The sequence below is a fragment of the Uranotaenia lowii genome, chromosome 3, assembly GCF_029784155.1.
Source record: "Uranotaenia lowii strain MFRU-FL chromosome 3, ASM2978415v1, whole genome shotgun sequence".
Classification (NCBI taxonomy): Eukaryota; Metazoa; Arthropoda; class Insecta; order Diptera; family Culicidae; genus Uranotaenia; species Uranotaenia lowii.
Window position 1 is genome coordinate 67,464,257 of NC_073693.1, and position 16,516 is coordinate 67,480,772.

Sequence of the window (16,516 nt, forward strand, 5' to 3'; positions counted from 1 at the left end):
CTTATACAAGGCAATGAGAAGGCGGACTCATTGGCTAATGTGGGCGCGTTACAAGGTGAAAACTTTGAGAAAGTAATAACTCACAATGAATATTTTTCGATACCTTGCACTTTAGCGATACATGCTTGGCAGTGTAGCTAGGATAATGGCACACTGGGACGTTGGCTCCTTACGATTATTCCTAAGATTCCAACGAAGGCATGGTTTGAGCATTTTAATTTGAGTCGCGACTTCATTCCCGTGATTTCTCGGCTCGTGTCAAATCACTACCGGCTTGACGCGCACTCGTTTCATATTAATCTCGCTGCAACCAATGTTTGCCTTTGTGGGGATGGCTACCACGACATCGATCATGTTGTATGGACGTGTAAAAGGTATGGTCAAACGAGGGCTTGGCTACTGGAAACCTGGTGTTCCAATTCGAGACATTTTGGCAAACTAATATTTTGGATATTTGTTCCCAATTTACAAATATCTCAAGCTGTCTGACTTGGTCGTTTCGTCCGCTTACCCACGTAAACTCTCCCCTTGTGTGTTTTATTTAATGTCTGTTTTGTTTGTTTATAAGTAGGGTGAGTGCTCCTACTTTGGACCTAGAGCCTACTTTAGTCCTAAAAATTGTAAATAATTCTTTTGCTGGCATAGAATTAATATATTCCTATGCACACAATGAACTTTTATTCTTCCTGAACCCAACGATACCATTTTTTGACATTAAAAGTCTTTCTGATGAAATTTTCAACGTTTTTAAAAATGTACCCCCTCATCAGTAGTAAATCAGACAACTCATTTAGTGAAGCGCGTTTTAAGAAATTAGAGTGTTTAAGGAAACATAACAATTATTTACTGTCCAAGCCAAAATTTTAAGGAAAATTACTTTCACTGTGAAGAATATGAAACCATCCTACCTATTTTTCTTAAAATTCATGAAAATCAATGAAAAACTCGGAAAATTTGCTACGGGTCCAAATATAGGAAACTTTCGACTTCGATGATGCATGTTTAGACCTAACATCACCATAACTTTGTAGCAATACCAACAAACCAACAAAGGTGCGAATTTTTGATTGAGGCTTAATTCTGAACCGATATTGAATATTTCTTACAGTTTTTTCCAGCTTTGCGCACATAAACTGCAAGTAAATAGACACAAATAAGTTTTAGCTAATGTTCTGTTAAAAGAGCTGACGGGGAATGAAAGTGTTTATGATATTCATAACAGAAATTTAAGTTTTTTTTAAATGTTATAAAGGTGTAATACTTTTGTATGATAATAATTGATTGAAGATTACATTTTCAATAAATTTGTTTATTTATTTTCGAAAAATAATACTTTTATATGAATTTTAGTTCTAGGTCCATTTAAAGGAACCGGTTCAGTACCAAAATAGGAACAGTAGGTTCAATGTTGGAACTTTGGATCATCCATATCTTTGCAAATCTCTCAGTAACGGCGTAACCTATGTTGAAAATTTTCAGTGAAACTTGCAGATAAGATCATGACGTATAAATGAATTCCCTAAAGGATATTAATTTACCGTCCATTTTAGAGAAAATCATGATTATTTAAAAACCACCGCTTAAAGGGTCCAAAGTAAGGCAACTAACCCTACCACCTCTCATTCAACGGGTTCGACACATTCCTGAAGAAGGCTGGCCAGAAGGTCGGAAACTGATACCAAATCGTACCTACCGAAGGCACAGCTACAGGAGGCCATAACCGGACCCTAATGGAAAACTGATATTGGAGAATAACCCCTGGAGAATAACCTCTTCCTTTTCTCTTGTTTAACGTTATTTTTTTTTAAACTGTTGAGTCGCCATGACTATTACGGCCCCCTTCCCTACTAAATAGTGACATGAATACGCTCGGAATATTTAAACTTTGTAAAAGAAAAAGGCCTTTAATAAACTAGTTGTAAATAAAAATAAAATCTTGGTCATAAGAATATATTTTTTTGAAATTTTTTAAGATCATGACCTCAACATATGTAAAAAGTGATGTGACAACCGTACTTTTCAATCAATGAACCGTCAAAATTGTTTTAGCCACACCAGAAAAAATTTAAAAACATAGTGGATTAAAATATTGTCTGTTTTAATTTGACACGCTTTTGTGGAAATCATGCTTTAAAATACACAAAATCCAGTGCAAAGTTGAATTTAAGTAATACAAAATCTGAAAAGCTGCCAATTGACAAATTGACGTATTATGAAAATCTAAAAATGCAAAAATGAGCCAGAATATCTCAATTTTCCAATCCTCTTTTCAAATTTTTTGGTGTGATTTTAACAACTTTGACGGTTTATTGATTGAAGAGTACGGTTTATACACTGCTTTTTTTACATTGTTTATATCTTTCTATGCAATGTACAGCTTTTAACTCCACTTTTCTTGGACACTAAGTTTTTTTTTTAGCATTCCGTAGCTGATATATAGTCATTTTCTAAAACATATTTTTCTGATTGTTTCCTAGACTTTTAATCACGGAAAAACTTAAGTGTTGTAGCTTAATACTTTTTGACAAATATATTTTAGTAACATTACAAGGTTTCTAATATTACAAATTTAGTAAAAATTGGTTGAAAAAAAAGAAAAATATACTGGTTTTAGTCAGGAGAGTCCAATTGACACTTGAGGGACACGCCGTAAGGGGTAAAAATTTCAGGGACAGATGAGGATTTAAGATTAACTTGATTGGATATATATATTATGGATATTATGGGATATGGAAATTTATATTTTGGCAAATGGAATTGAAGTAAAAAGCTAAGATTCGTGACCTTAAAAGCATTAGGATTAAAAAAAATATCATTTAGCTTTTATGGCTAGTATGTTCTTAAAAATGATTAACAGTTGTTTGTAGTTGTAGACTCAAATCCCCGTGAGAAGTCAAAATTTTATATATTATTATAATCAATTTCTGGTGCAAAATTTTTCAATTTAACTCACTTAAGATGACGATGAAAAAAAATTTACTTTACTCTTTACAATAGATATGACCCAATCGAAATGAGGTGAGGATCTCTTAAAGGATTAAAACTGCTTATGTAGAATGTATTCTCCGATAGCTAATATTTCGATTCAGAGAATTTTTTAATGTGTTTTTTCAACGGAAAAACTTTTTTCTGTCTTTTTCATAGCAAGCAACAAAAATTTTAATTCTTTTTTTGTAAGCAAACGATAAAAGTATTAATGTCAATTTACCTTTACACTTCGGTCGTCCAAATCATGGACTAGGATTTTCCTTTTCTTGTGTCTTTTTTTCTTACAGTGTCGATGATGATGATGCCTTTATGGTGCGAAAACAGAAAAAAACCGAATCAGAATCATCAAATAAGTTTAAATTATTAATACGTTGAAGTTCATCCAATAAACAGTAAATTCAACTCACTTATGCTTATGTCTTCTCCTATGTTCAGGCACTATTGAGTCCAGATCGCCGTGCCGCTCAGCATCCAGTTGCAGTGAAACGTCATACATAAAATCGTCATCGTATGGATATTGCCTAAACGAAGGAGTGAAAAACGACAAGTAATCAATATTAGAAAAGTATCATCATTGTTTTAGCAGAAAACCATCAACCCAACCATTTGTGGTCGATTCTCGGGTAAAGGAGAAGAGTTGTTGTTTGAGTTTCAAGTGTTTTTTCCTTTCAGAACTAACTACATAACGCCACATTTTCATGGGTTTTTCGATGAACATGGGAAAGCTCTTCGGGAAAGCCTACATATTGCTGTCTTTCGCGTTTCCGCGTGCTAAACGGAGGGCTGACTGTCATTTTCCGGTATCGCTTGCCGTCGTCGTTATCTGTGTACCCGATCAGGAGAGCATATCAAAATAATAACTCAAACGTATCTCACCAAGATATTTACATCTGATTCAGTTATATTAAGAACTCAATTTTTTTTATTTTAAGTTTCTCCAATATGAATTATACCTTATTCTGATTGACAGACTTGAATGGGGTTGAGTTCATTTTCAATGATAAAATTTTTTTTCGGATTGTCCTTAAATAAAATGATTATATCTTATTTTGATATACGAACAACTTATTCTGAAACACGGACATCGAAGTCAACGGCCCAAACCGTACTTTAATGAGTTTTGCTCAACAGATTCTTGAAATAGAATCCAAATTTAGGAAACTATAAATGGAACATGGTTTCAGCAAATAATGTGGCTTATTGACATTCCACCAGAAAGTTTCTCGAAGCATGCACATCTAGATAAGTTATAATTCTGATAGGTTTTGTTCTGCCTAATATCAAACTAGGCTATCTGAACGAGATATAATCTTGATCGGAGCATATCAAAAACTGATATAATTTAGCAATGATCGTATACATTTTCTGATATAATTTGAGATATTTTAACATCCTACGAGTACTGAATTATAACTCATTCAGATAGAAAATAAATTAGTATCTAAATATCTCATGTTGATATAATTTTGTTTGCCCCTCCTGATCGGGTATGACGACGAGGACGATGGCACATCTCCATTCGCTTGCTATCCGTAGAAAATTGAAATGGGAAATGACATGTAATGGATCGGAAAATGCCGGCTCCCAGTCATACATAGTGGCAAACGGATTGTCAGCCTTTTTAGGACGTGTCATTTTTTGATGTGTAATTCTGTTCGCAAAAATTTGATGGGATTTTTATGTTTTTTAAATATCTTCAAAATTGTTGATTTAGTGCCATTTAGCACAGAAGGCAAAAAACATCAATTACCGTCAACTGGGGCAACATGCAACAATTTTCAACATCAATGGCTTCTAAAAAACTTATGATCAAAGTTAATCCTACTCCTTATGCATCAAAAGTTTTAAAGATGATGGGACATCAAATTGGCGTAGATAGAAAAATTATTGGTCTCTTTGGTTATTTTCAATTTTCTAAAAACATGCGATTTTCACCCTTCTTAGAAAATGGGGTAACTTGCAACAATCTTTGTTTTTAATGAAAAATCTTTTGAACATGGATGAAAATTGTTAGTTTTTAATATATTTGCGATGCCTCAAAGACCATAACGCATGAAAACATCAATTGCAGTAAATTTTTGGTCTGTAAAAACTAATTTCACATTTTTTTCACAGGATGCTGCATACATTTAGGGGTTAAATATTACTACGAAAAATTCTTCAAGCTGAAATCATAAAACGATATTTACAAGGTTTTTCATTGGTTTGCATTTTGTTGCATTTAACCCCAGATAGCTAACTGAATAATGAAAATATTCATTTAAAAAAATGACGGATTGTTCGAAAAATATTTTTACAGCAACAGTGTTGGTGTAGCAAGAGGAAACCAGTAAAAAGTTTGTAGGTAATATTATCAAGCCAATCCGTCATACTGGGTAAATTTTTTTACGGCATCGAAAAATGTTAAAAATTTGTACACTTATTGCTCGATTTTTCAAATTTAATATAAAAATAAAAAACTTTAAAAAAAACTAGCTGAGGATGCGAGAAATTATGTCATCATCATTTTGTAATCATTAAAAGATAACTTTATTACATTATATCAAAATAAAAATTGATTCAGTGTGGTGTTATACAAATGTTGCATCAAACACCACTGTTGCATTATTCCCCTTTTGACGGTACATAATTTTTTTTAGAATTTAATTGATTTTTTCAACCTTTTCTTCTAAAAAAATTTTAAATATTGAAAAGATAGACAAGGGTTCTGAATACATTCTTGGGAAAATGTTTTCAACCATTTTACCTTCATACCAATCCCTAGGTCCTCCCACTGTTCTTTTTTTTTTAACTTAATCTTTTGACAGGATTTTAGATATTTGTTCTATAGGGGAGAATGAGGATACTTGATCCCTGGGGATACTTGATTCCTTAGCTATATCTCGAAACTGGAATGTCTTACAAAGATCAAATGTTCTAGAAAAATGTGCCAAAATGAGCAAAATAACAATGCTTGTAGTTTAAAATTTTTTAACAAAATAATTGTTTGTAAACTCTTAATTATAAAAAATAGCGCCTTTAAGTATGCAATGTTTTTAGCGTTGAGACAAAGTTATAGAATTTTCTTCTTATGTCTGCTATAAATTGTGAAATGAGAACAAACATGACCAAAATAGTCAACTAACATTCTATCTTGGGGTTTTGTTTGATTTTCATACAAGGATTAGGGCTTCCTGAATAAAAGATCAAGTCTCCTTCAATAGGGGATCAAGTCTCCCCTAACTTCAGAAAAATCGCAATTTTTTTACTCCCACGAAAATGCTTCTAGTTCATCAACGGGTTCAAGTATCGATCTAATTTTTGGAGCATAGAAACTTGAAGTTACAAGCTGCCAGAAAATGTCAAAGATGGCGAGCTAAATTTTTCCAGAAAGATATGGTGAAAATAAGAAAAGGGGATCAAGTATCCCCACTCTCCCCTACTGGCTTTCTCATGGAGGATGTTTGTTTTTTTTTAAATATAAAAAATACTACAAAGCAAATATAAAAATAACACTTAAACTATACTTACAAAAGTAATAAACAGTCTTCAGATAATATAACTTTTAACCTAGTAAGAGCCAATTATTTATTGGTTTTTTGTGTCATATATCAAGGTAAAACAATCATTTTTCGAGCTAAATTTTATCCATTGTTACAATTAAGGTCGTGTAAATTTTTAGTTATTAAGCTCTTTTTATTTATTTTTTTTTCTTTTTAACTCTTTCTATTTAGTTCAACAATTCCTGGAATTGTCCAGCTTTGGCCGGGAATCGGAAATTCCCGAAATTTTTAATTCCCGGGGATTATCAGTAAGGAAATCCCGGGATTGGGCACTCTTAATTGAGTTTTGGTAAAACAAAAATTGCCAAAATATCATACGAATGAAAGCATGAGTAAGATACTACTTAATTAATTTATTTTGATAGTATTCCTCACGACATAAACATAATTTAATTGACCCATTCCAAAAGTACCACTTATGATGACCAAAAGAGCTAAAATTTGTATGAGTTTTTTGGAAAAGCCAAAAATCCCAGGAATTGTGATGTGAGTGGTATTTTTTTTAAAACCACCCTAAGGAGTAGCAGAGGAATCACTGAGTAATAGCAAAAATTATATATTCAAAGATACCTAGCTCTTGAATTTTTTCATATAAATGCCAACGGACAATCTTAACAAACCTTAACACCATCTACTGATAGAAAAGGTCAACATTTCTCGATAATTGAATTTTTCACTTGTACCCCTCGTTCCTGAGGGTATAAAACGCACTCTAATATGCTTTTGTTCAAATTGGCAATACATTTGCAAAATGCTCTCTGACATACTTTCATCATTCTTTGGAGAAAAGCTATAGCCACTGACTCAATTTAATTGAGAACCTGACTCGTTTTTGCGCATTCAGGTTCCCCAAGTAAAAAAAAAAACCTTCAATTAAAACAGATAACTTATTTGTTTTGCATATCTCGTTGAGCCTGATCATTGATTCCTCCTAAGCTTTCCAGTATAAGTTTAAACAACTAGTAGCCACTTGAAAGCAAGTGGGAGTTTTAAAATATTAGAGATTTAAAATTTTTAAAATTATTTCATTTCAGGAAATGCAGTTTCGTTTTTTTAAATCGGCAATAACAAAAAAAATAGAAAGTATTGTTTTCTAACTGTCAAGTTAGATTTTGAAAAAAAATTCAAACCTGTCCACGTGGACATCCGGGGTTTGCCAAATGTCCACGCTTGTCCACGGAGGTGGACATAAATCTCATTTTTTTTTTTTTTTGAACGGCCTGCAAGGAAAGAAAGGTTTGAATAGCAAATGACGACTCTGATACCGAAAAACCTTGCTAATTCTGGAGAGCCAAGACTACTTAGAGAAAGACCTCAGTGTGTTTGTTGTGCAAATGAACCCTCAAACTGCTAGTTATTTCCGACCGTGTAGTATAAATTGTTTTTTTCCTTGCGTATTTTACTGAATATTTGCATTTCTGCCGCAACATTTGATGGTGACGCTTTTGGATTTTGTCCGTCGATTTTCGCAAGAGTTCCGAATCTTGTAATGGATTATTTTTGGTAATAGTCTCCAAAAGAAGTAGGTACGTACTGTTAACTGGAGGAACTTTGATCTCAGGAGTAATAATCATCATAAACTAGGTCTGAAGTTTAAATATCTCAAAACTGTTTTCTATGTTTGAAAGAGTTTCAAATAGGCATAATTTGGTTTTTATTTGGAATTTTTTTATGTTAGTAAATATGTGTATATAAGGCCTGTACATGAGAAATGGCAATGAACTGTTTCAAACGGTGAAGTTTGAAGAAAAAAAAATGAAAACCAAAATAGTAGAAGAACCTAAGGATTTGCATGAAGGTAAAATTTTATTTCTATTCGAAGCTTTTCAGTTTGGTCAGTAACAATTTTTTGTAATTGATAATTTTATGCCTTCTTCGCTAAGTGTCACAAAAAAAATTGAAGAAGTTAGGACACTTAAATTATACAACCATCCCCTAAATTTAAAGTCGGGTTTTGTGATGAACATTTGATTGCAGCCACCAAAGTTGTTTGAATACTACGCAATTAATGACCATAAGATTAAGTCAATTTGGGGTCTTTGTTTATTCCTGAAGCCCTGGAGTTTTAAATGCTTCGAGGTATTGCATGATTACTTTTCAAGCAATACTTCGCTACGCACCAGCAGTTCATAGTGATGCAGAAAATCAATACAGCTGTACGAAATTAATAGCACTCAAAATGGAGCGATAGACATTTGATGTCTTCAGCAAAATTGTCCAGTTTTACGTGGAGCATATTCTGCTATAAAACTTTTTACCAAGGGGTTCACCGACAGCGAGATAGTAATGCTAACTTTTTTGTTATTCAATTTAGGGCTTTGATGTCTTCAACATAGTTGTTTATCAGACCAAAATACATGAATTTGTCAAATATGTCAAAGTCCTGTTACATAACCCTCAGAAGTTACAGCAAAAGTAAAAAAAAACATAAAAAACAGGTTTTTGAATCTGACACGTTGTGGATTGGAAGAAATGGTTCACTGTCTTCAAAACAAAGTTAAATCAAGCCGAGATCTACAATTGTCTCATACATTATGTTGATTTAAGAAGTTTATTAAGCTCTATAGAAAGCACTAAGCGTATTTTATTGGCAATTTTGGAAGGCTCATCCATCAAAAAGTGAACATTTTTGCAACACCACCTGTTATGTGATTATTTTTGATGATAAGCGGAACAATTTCCATTTAACACTACCGGGAAAATCGGTGGAACTAATATAGTTATACTGACACGTCAAAGGCTTTTGACGTGATAAACATAAATGTTCTCCTATCAGTGCTGTGTAAAAATTGGATCACCGGAATTTCTCTTCGATGGATTCGTTCGTACCTGAAAGAAAGAGTCCAATCCAAGGAAATGCGACATCCAGGGTATTCTCGGTCAACAGCGGCGTACCACAAGGGAGTCACTTGAGACCCCTTCTTTTCGTCGCTGTTTTGAACGAGTTTCCGAGAGTGCTGCATGATGTGCATGATCTGAAACTGTACCTTCCTGTACGACACCCAAAGGATTGTTTGGCCCTACAAAATGCGCTTTATAGATTTTCAGAGTGTGGCAGCAGTTTCGGATTGAAAATTGATGCCTCAAAATGTAATGTGATTACCTTTTCTCGAAAAGTACGGAATATTGTGCACGAATATTGTTTCGAGAACAGCTATACCATAACTCGGAAATCCTCCGTGAAAGATCTGGGAGTCGAGTTAGATGAAGAACTCAGTTTTTCGGAACATGTTGAACAAGTCGTAGCTAAAGCGAATTCCATGTACGGAATAGCAGAAATTCTGAGATACGCCTTTACCTGCTGAAATACCGATCCTTGTGTATTTCAGTTGGACTGGAATCACTCGAAACTTGAAAGAAATCAACAAATGCGCTTTTTTTAAAGGTCTTGACCAGTGGAAAGTACTTTTCACCTTATTTAGTATCACAAATTTCTTCAAACGAAGGACGTAGAAGTTTGCGCAACCTAAGACCGTTTCAGCTTCCAAATCGAATAGAGAACTACGCTCGTAATGAACCAATCTATAAAATGATGGCACTTTACTGACTATGTCCAGAGAATAAATTAAAAAAAATTCTTAACATGTTTTTTATCATAGATATGTTGTTACTAATTAGGATCAAAATCTGAAGCAAAGCATCTTATAAATATAAAAAAACTAGCTGATTTTACCCGGCTATGCTCGGGTTTTCATAAAACATAAATCAATATGAGTCGTTTGACTTTTAGAATTTTTATATTAAACTATATCATTATAAGCAATTTTGCGCATCTTTGGTCATTGTTCAGTTTTTTAATTGAGATTATTCACTGTGTTTATCGTTTTCATATTAAAGAAAAACTTAAAGGTATGAGCTTTAAATTAAAAGACAAACAAAATAATGTCCTTTGAAAGCTTATTCATTACGATAATAATTTTTTCATCCACCATTTTTTAGGAAGCTTGAAAAGATTTGGACTTTTATTTGTTATCTTCAAATAATCAAATTGTTTTGATATCTTTCCCATCCTGCCTCTTATAAAAATCTCTTTTGGATATCATTCCACTTTTCAAGACGGATGATCTCCCTGTACAATGGTATATTAGACCTTTATCTACTTTGAAATTTCTGAACAAACATCTGAATCTGGTTAAACCATGTTGAAGACTCACATTGCATGTTTTAAACTATTTGTTTACTTTTTTCGCTTTTTAATTTCACAATGTTTTATGAGTACTTGGTCATAAATGTAAAAGTTCCACATTTAGTTTTTTGAAGTTTTTGAAAACAAACCACCACTGAACCGAAGTAACCATTCTAATTTTATATGTGAGTTACATTTCAATGTTCCTATTCTTGCACATTCATCCCATTAATACTTGTGAAGTGTGATCAATTTTGAAGCTCATTTGATTAAATTCGCAGTTTTAAACGGTTCTACTATAAGTTTTATCTAAATCGGATGGTAGAATTGAACAAATTGACTCAAAAGTTATAAATTGGCAAAGAAATAGAACTGCATAAAACTGAAAACCTAATATTTAATTAATAAAAGTTTCATGTAATGGATTTGTTTCCAACGGAACCAAAAGTTTTTCCAAATAATACACGATCAATTTTCTGACGGATTTAAAGCGTTGAAATCGAGGCCTTCAACTTATAGCTCTGAATCTTATTATTTTTTTTCTTTCTCTATGAGAGATTCTAAAAATTCGACAATAGTTGGTTCATAAAAGCTGGAATTAATGAAAATCGGTTCATTCAGCTGAAGAAGTCAATTCACTGTTCAGTTCACTGTATATTTATGAAGACTCTCAAAGCACCTCAGCGGCGGTAGGGAGCACTTTGAAAATCACTACAATTCTATTCAATATATTTCTAACAGGCTAGTTGTATTTTCCAATCCAAAATGTAGGCTCATTATTGCATTCAAATATCTCCTACCAGTACCACGTGCTTAGAACAGAAGAAGGAATAAAAATACCCGCCAAAATTCCTCCTTTCAAATTTTCAATGATCAGCAAGCTTTGATTTGCTTTTCAGTATACATGAACTTTGAATGGTCGTTGCTAATGCTCGGCCCATAAAGATGGTGAAAAAAAAAACCCCGCCAAAGGAAACGAAAATCGGCTGCCAAATGGGTGCCATGACTTTTGATTTGTGGAAATAAAAACAAAAGTTGTATGGGAGGGTCCCTTTTATTAGGAGGGAGGGGCTCAAAACTATTACTAAAACCTTACCACGGTCCAACTAAATCTCTGTACCAAATTTCAGGCTGATCGGTCAAGCGGTGTCGATTTGTATAAGGTGCATACAAACAAACAAACATATATAGTCCAACTCATCTTTATATATTAGATAAACAAAAAAAAGTTATGAATGTTTGAAAATGCTATTTTTTGATAAAAATTACCTATTTTACCTAAAGAAAACAAATTATTTTTTTTAACTTATTGAATTAGTATAGTTAATTATTTAAATATATTTTGGATTATAAAATTATATTCTAATTAAATTTTTCAAATCATTTTACTCCGAAAAAATTAATGGAACTAATACATCTGATTTGGTAGAGCACTAAATTAGTATTTAATATAAAATAAATGAATAATAGAACCGGTTTGCCAGATCGCCAGTTTTAACATCTTTATGTCATTCGCAACTTGTATCAACGGTGCAGTTGGCGGATCGTCATGTAAAAACTTATCCGGTACAACTGTGATCGATGTTTACTCTAGGGCTTGAACTCGCGGACATCGGCTCAGGAAGCAACTGACTTGCCCACTGAGCTATAACACAAGCCCTATTGTTACATCTTTGTTTTGAAGACAGCAAACCATTTTAACCTATCTAAAGCGTGTCAGGTTCAAAAAACAATTTTTTTCAAGGTATTTTTTTCTACTACGCCTGTAGCTCCTGAGGGTGATTTAATAGAACTTTGTCATATTAGACAATTTTATGTATTTTGATCAGATAAACAACTATATTTTTAATGTCTTCAAAACTTCAGCCCTTATTTGAATAACAATATAGTTAGCATTTTTCATCTAGCTATCTGTGGACCCTTTGAAAAAAATTTTTATACCAGAATATGCTTCATGTAAATCTGAACAATTTTGCTGAAGACATCAAATGTCTATCTCTTCATCCCTGAGCGCTATTATTTTCGTTCAGCTAGATTGATGTTCTATACCACTGTGCAGTGATGCCAACTGAATTGATTGCATTTCAATGTCAAAAGACATACACCTATTAATCATCCAATAACTTTTTGCATGGCGTATGTTATGGTTTTCGTACTAAGTAATTTTTTGAGTGTTTCGAAAAAGGAATCCTTTCCAAAATAATCAAATGAAAAAAGTTAATCAAGTTCACCCAGTTGACGTTACCTTAATTCAAAACTTTATCTGGTCGTTTGCACTAAGAACCACAAAAATAATTCGCAATGAAAAGGAGATAAGGGCATAACGAGCACCCAGGGCATAATGAGCACTCTTTTTTTTCTACAAAAGTACATATTTTTTTAAACAAATTTCCATGAGGATTTGTTTCGTACTACCTATAGTATAAATTTTTTATCAAACAAGAAATATCATTTTCATCTTTACAGAAATATTAAATAAAATCCACCAAGGTTCTCAAGTGACGAAAATATTATAATTTTTGAGCACCACCAAATAAGCTTTAATGACCTTTAAATCCTCTTGATCTGAAATTTACGCACTGCAACATGATTTAAACATTGTTTCTCAATTTTCACCATCATAATATTTTTGATTTTTCACTTTAATCAATTTTAAAACGCGTTTTTACTCAAATTTGTGGACCTGGGGCGAACAGAGCACTATGATTCGGGGCACGATGAGCGCTTTCTGGCGTATAATCTAGCAGCGAATTCAACTCGATGAAGTCAACTGAATAATAGAGCTACAGCTTGAATTGTTTCATCTGTCGATTTTGCCTATTGGTAAGTTGTCGGAGAGGTATTCAGTAGACTCGAGTTCGATTCCTGTTCGAGGGGATTTTTTTTTCACATACCATTAATGATTGATTTATTTTTTTTTTAAGTTTCATTATACGGCTAGTAGTATCATCCGTCAAACAAAACACCAGAAACATTTTATATGCAGTTTAAGTCGCGAATGCCATAATGATGGTAAAACGACTATAATCGAAACAAAAAAAATTATATATGGGCATGTGTTAATTCTTTGAATTCTACAAACAGACCTAGATTATTTTGTTATTGCTTTGTTTGATGAATCTACGCCTCACTGTTTAGTGCAAAATGCATCGATCATGAAAGATAAATGGAAAAAAAATCACCTTGACCAGGAATCGAACTAAAGTCTACTGATTACCTCTCCGACACCTTACCAATAGGCCAAATCGTCAGATGAAACAAGTCAAGCTGTAGCTCTATTATTCAGTTGACTTCATCGAGTCAAATTTGCTGCTAGATTCCCCGGCAGAAAACCCTCATCGTGCCCCGATTAGTGGTGCATATACTGCTCCAGGAGCGTACTTATTATGCCCCTACGGTGACTGGTTTTCAGATTTAGGCAAAAATTATTATAATGCATTTTTGAACGTGTTTATCTTCTTTTTCAAGTTTCATCCAATTAGGCAAAAGACTATTTGAGTGTCTGAACACGAAACAATGATGTAATTCACATATTATAGCTGTTCTCTATGGTTAAATGAGCGTTTTCCTTAAGGTGGCCATTATGCTCTTATCTCCCCTACCTACATATGTCAAGAAAATAACCGCATTTCTTTTTGGGTGTTTCTAAACTTGAGAACGCTAGTTAAACGTTTTCGCTATTCAATGTTTTTGATGGCACTATTCTCTTTAGCCCTTAAGGTCATACGTATAAGTAAGAAATTTAAACATTTGAGAACTCAAACAACTGTTAATATTTTTCTTTTCCTTTGAAACTGACACACCCTACTGCTCGCCATCATCGACTCGAAGCTAACTACTTACATCGGTTGATTCGGCGGCCGGCTGAGGATACAGTGCTGCAGGCCACTGCTCCCGAAAGCTCCCCCGGAACTTCCGCCTCCTCCTCCTCCTCCTGCCCCAGCGCTGGTCGAAGGAAACACAATTACCGGATCCGAGCAGCGTTTCAAGTATTCTAGAACAGTAGGATGAGAAGCAAAGTTACTTTGAGAAAATCGACGCTCTTGACACCGAAGGACACAACTGGTGGTTGGTGGAGGAAGTGATATGGTTCTATATCTATTCGAGATCTAGAGCTAGAAGAGAGACATTTTTTTTGGATTTTGGTGATGGTGGTTTTGTGGAGCACGAGGGGTTTAAAAGTCCCATAATAGCACAGATGTAGATATAGGTAGAAAGGCAAAGATTTCCAAAAAGTAAAGAGTCGAGAAAACAATAATGTATCAACGAGGGACATGATTTTCGTCCATGGCCGATTCCACTTCCTTCCGCAATGTTCGAAGGCACATCCGGTACTGTTGTTGGTTTAACGAAGCAATAATAGATTCGACTATTGTTTATCATTGGAGGCGATCCGTAACAGCCGTTGACGTTTGCCCTTTGGGGGTTTACTCTTCGTCTTCGTTCTCGTTTTCATCGAGAAAGATGCTCCAGGTCAGGGTCATCCACTCAATTTGAACGTAAATAATGGTTTTTGGTGAATCTAGGATCTTCCGTAGACGCGTACAATATACTTACCCTCGCTAGAACCATGGACGAAGAATTTTATTAACCGAACTGGGCGGGTGTAGCTTAATGTAAGATAATTTATAAAACTAACAACCAAAAAAATGCCACAAATAGCACGAAATTCGATTTTTGGATCCTTTTTGCTAATCAATAGCAATCAGATTAGTCTATTACTCACTCTTTTGATAAATACAATCAGCTATGTTGATTATCAATTTGTCTAAAGAGGAAATATCAATTCATAAATTATAAAAAGGGACAGTTTATAAAAATAGAATGAGAGCTTTTTCATTCGATCTATGCTTACATGTGCATGGTTGAAAGTGTTCTGTGATGTGCTGTTGGGGTTTCTCTAGTGTATGATACATTTGGCATACGTTTCTGTCATGTTTTAAAGTGAGTTTTTGTTAGTTTCAATGGGTCTTTTAATTTAAATTAGTAAAAACAATGTGTGAAGATTTATCAAATATAAATAAAAGCAGCGAATAAGTCACGTATTTTTGTCATGATCCTTTGGAATGATTTCGATTTCGAAAAACTTCGAAGGAATTGAATATTCAAAATAGTTTTCAAATTAACTAATTAATTATTTAAATAAAATAAAAAAATAAATGAAAACCTAATTCAAAAACATAGGAACTACACATTTACTGAAAAGGCCTTTCTTTGAATTGCTCAACGAAGCACTGAATTTTTTCTCTGAAATTTCAGGAATGTGTAGAACTTTCTTTGTTTTAAGATAACATTTGAAAAAAAAGGCTTAGGAACAAAAAATATTGGTGCCAAGTTGCGTTTTCAGTGTCTGAAAAGGGACTGCAATGTCAAAAATCTGCACGATATCAAATATGTAACCTACACCAGAAGAAACACATTCGGTGCTATAATTGCCCTATCTATCTTAAGACTGCCAGATTGCCCGGTTTTATCCGGGTTTACCTGGATATTTAATACAAAATTTGGGAACAGTCTGACCCAAACAGGTTGCTTTGATTTTATTGTAAATTGCTCGGATTTATTCACTTTATTTGACACATCAAACAAGAAAAATGAACAAACGCCTACAAATCTAAATTATTTGAGAAAAATTACCATGAAAGGTATAAAATACGATTCCAAATCTGTATATGAGTTTTGATTTAAAATTCAAATTTTCAATATTTTTTTTTGATTTCTGATGAGTAATTTCTGGGTTTTAAGAAAATTTTCCCGGATTTCGTCCGGATTTATGGTCGTCACTTTTAAAATCAAATTACCGGATTTTGCCAGGTTTTAATTTGAAATTGCCCGGTTTGTTTAGCCCAGATACGTGCTG

The 16,516-nt window shown here is 33.6% G+C and overlaps 1 protein-coding gene across 1 annotated transcript in view; it reads right to left on the reverse strand.

Moving 5' to 3' along the window:
• Positions 1 to 15,140, reverse strand: part of LOC129752260 (uncharacterized) — a 393,422-nt gene extending 378,282 nt beyond the window's left edge. The window contains exons 1-4 of the mRNA XM_055748047.1: positions 15,088 to 15,140; positions 14,500 to 14,718; positions 3,396 to 3,509; positions 3,209 to 3,293 (exon numbers count right to left, since the gene is read on the reverse strand). Coding sequence (XP_055604022.1) covers positions 3,209 to 3,293; positions 3,396 to 3,509; positions 14,500 to 14,718; positions 15,088 to 15,140 — 471 coding nt within the window. The remainder of the gene's footprint in view (positions 1 to 3,208; positions 3,294 to 3,395; positions 3,510 to 14,499; positions 14,719 to 15,087) is intronic.
• Positions 15,141 to 16,516: the final 1,376 nt, after the last annotated feature.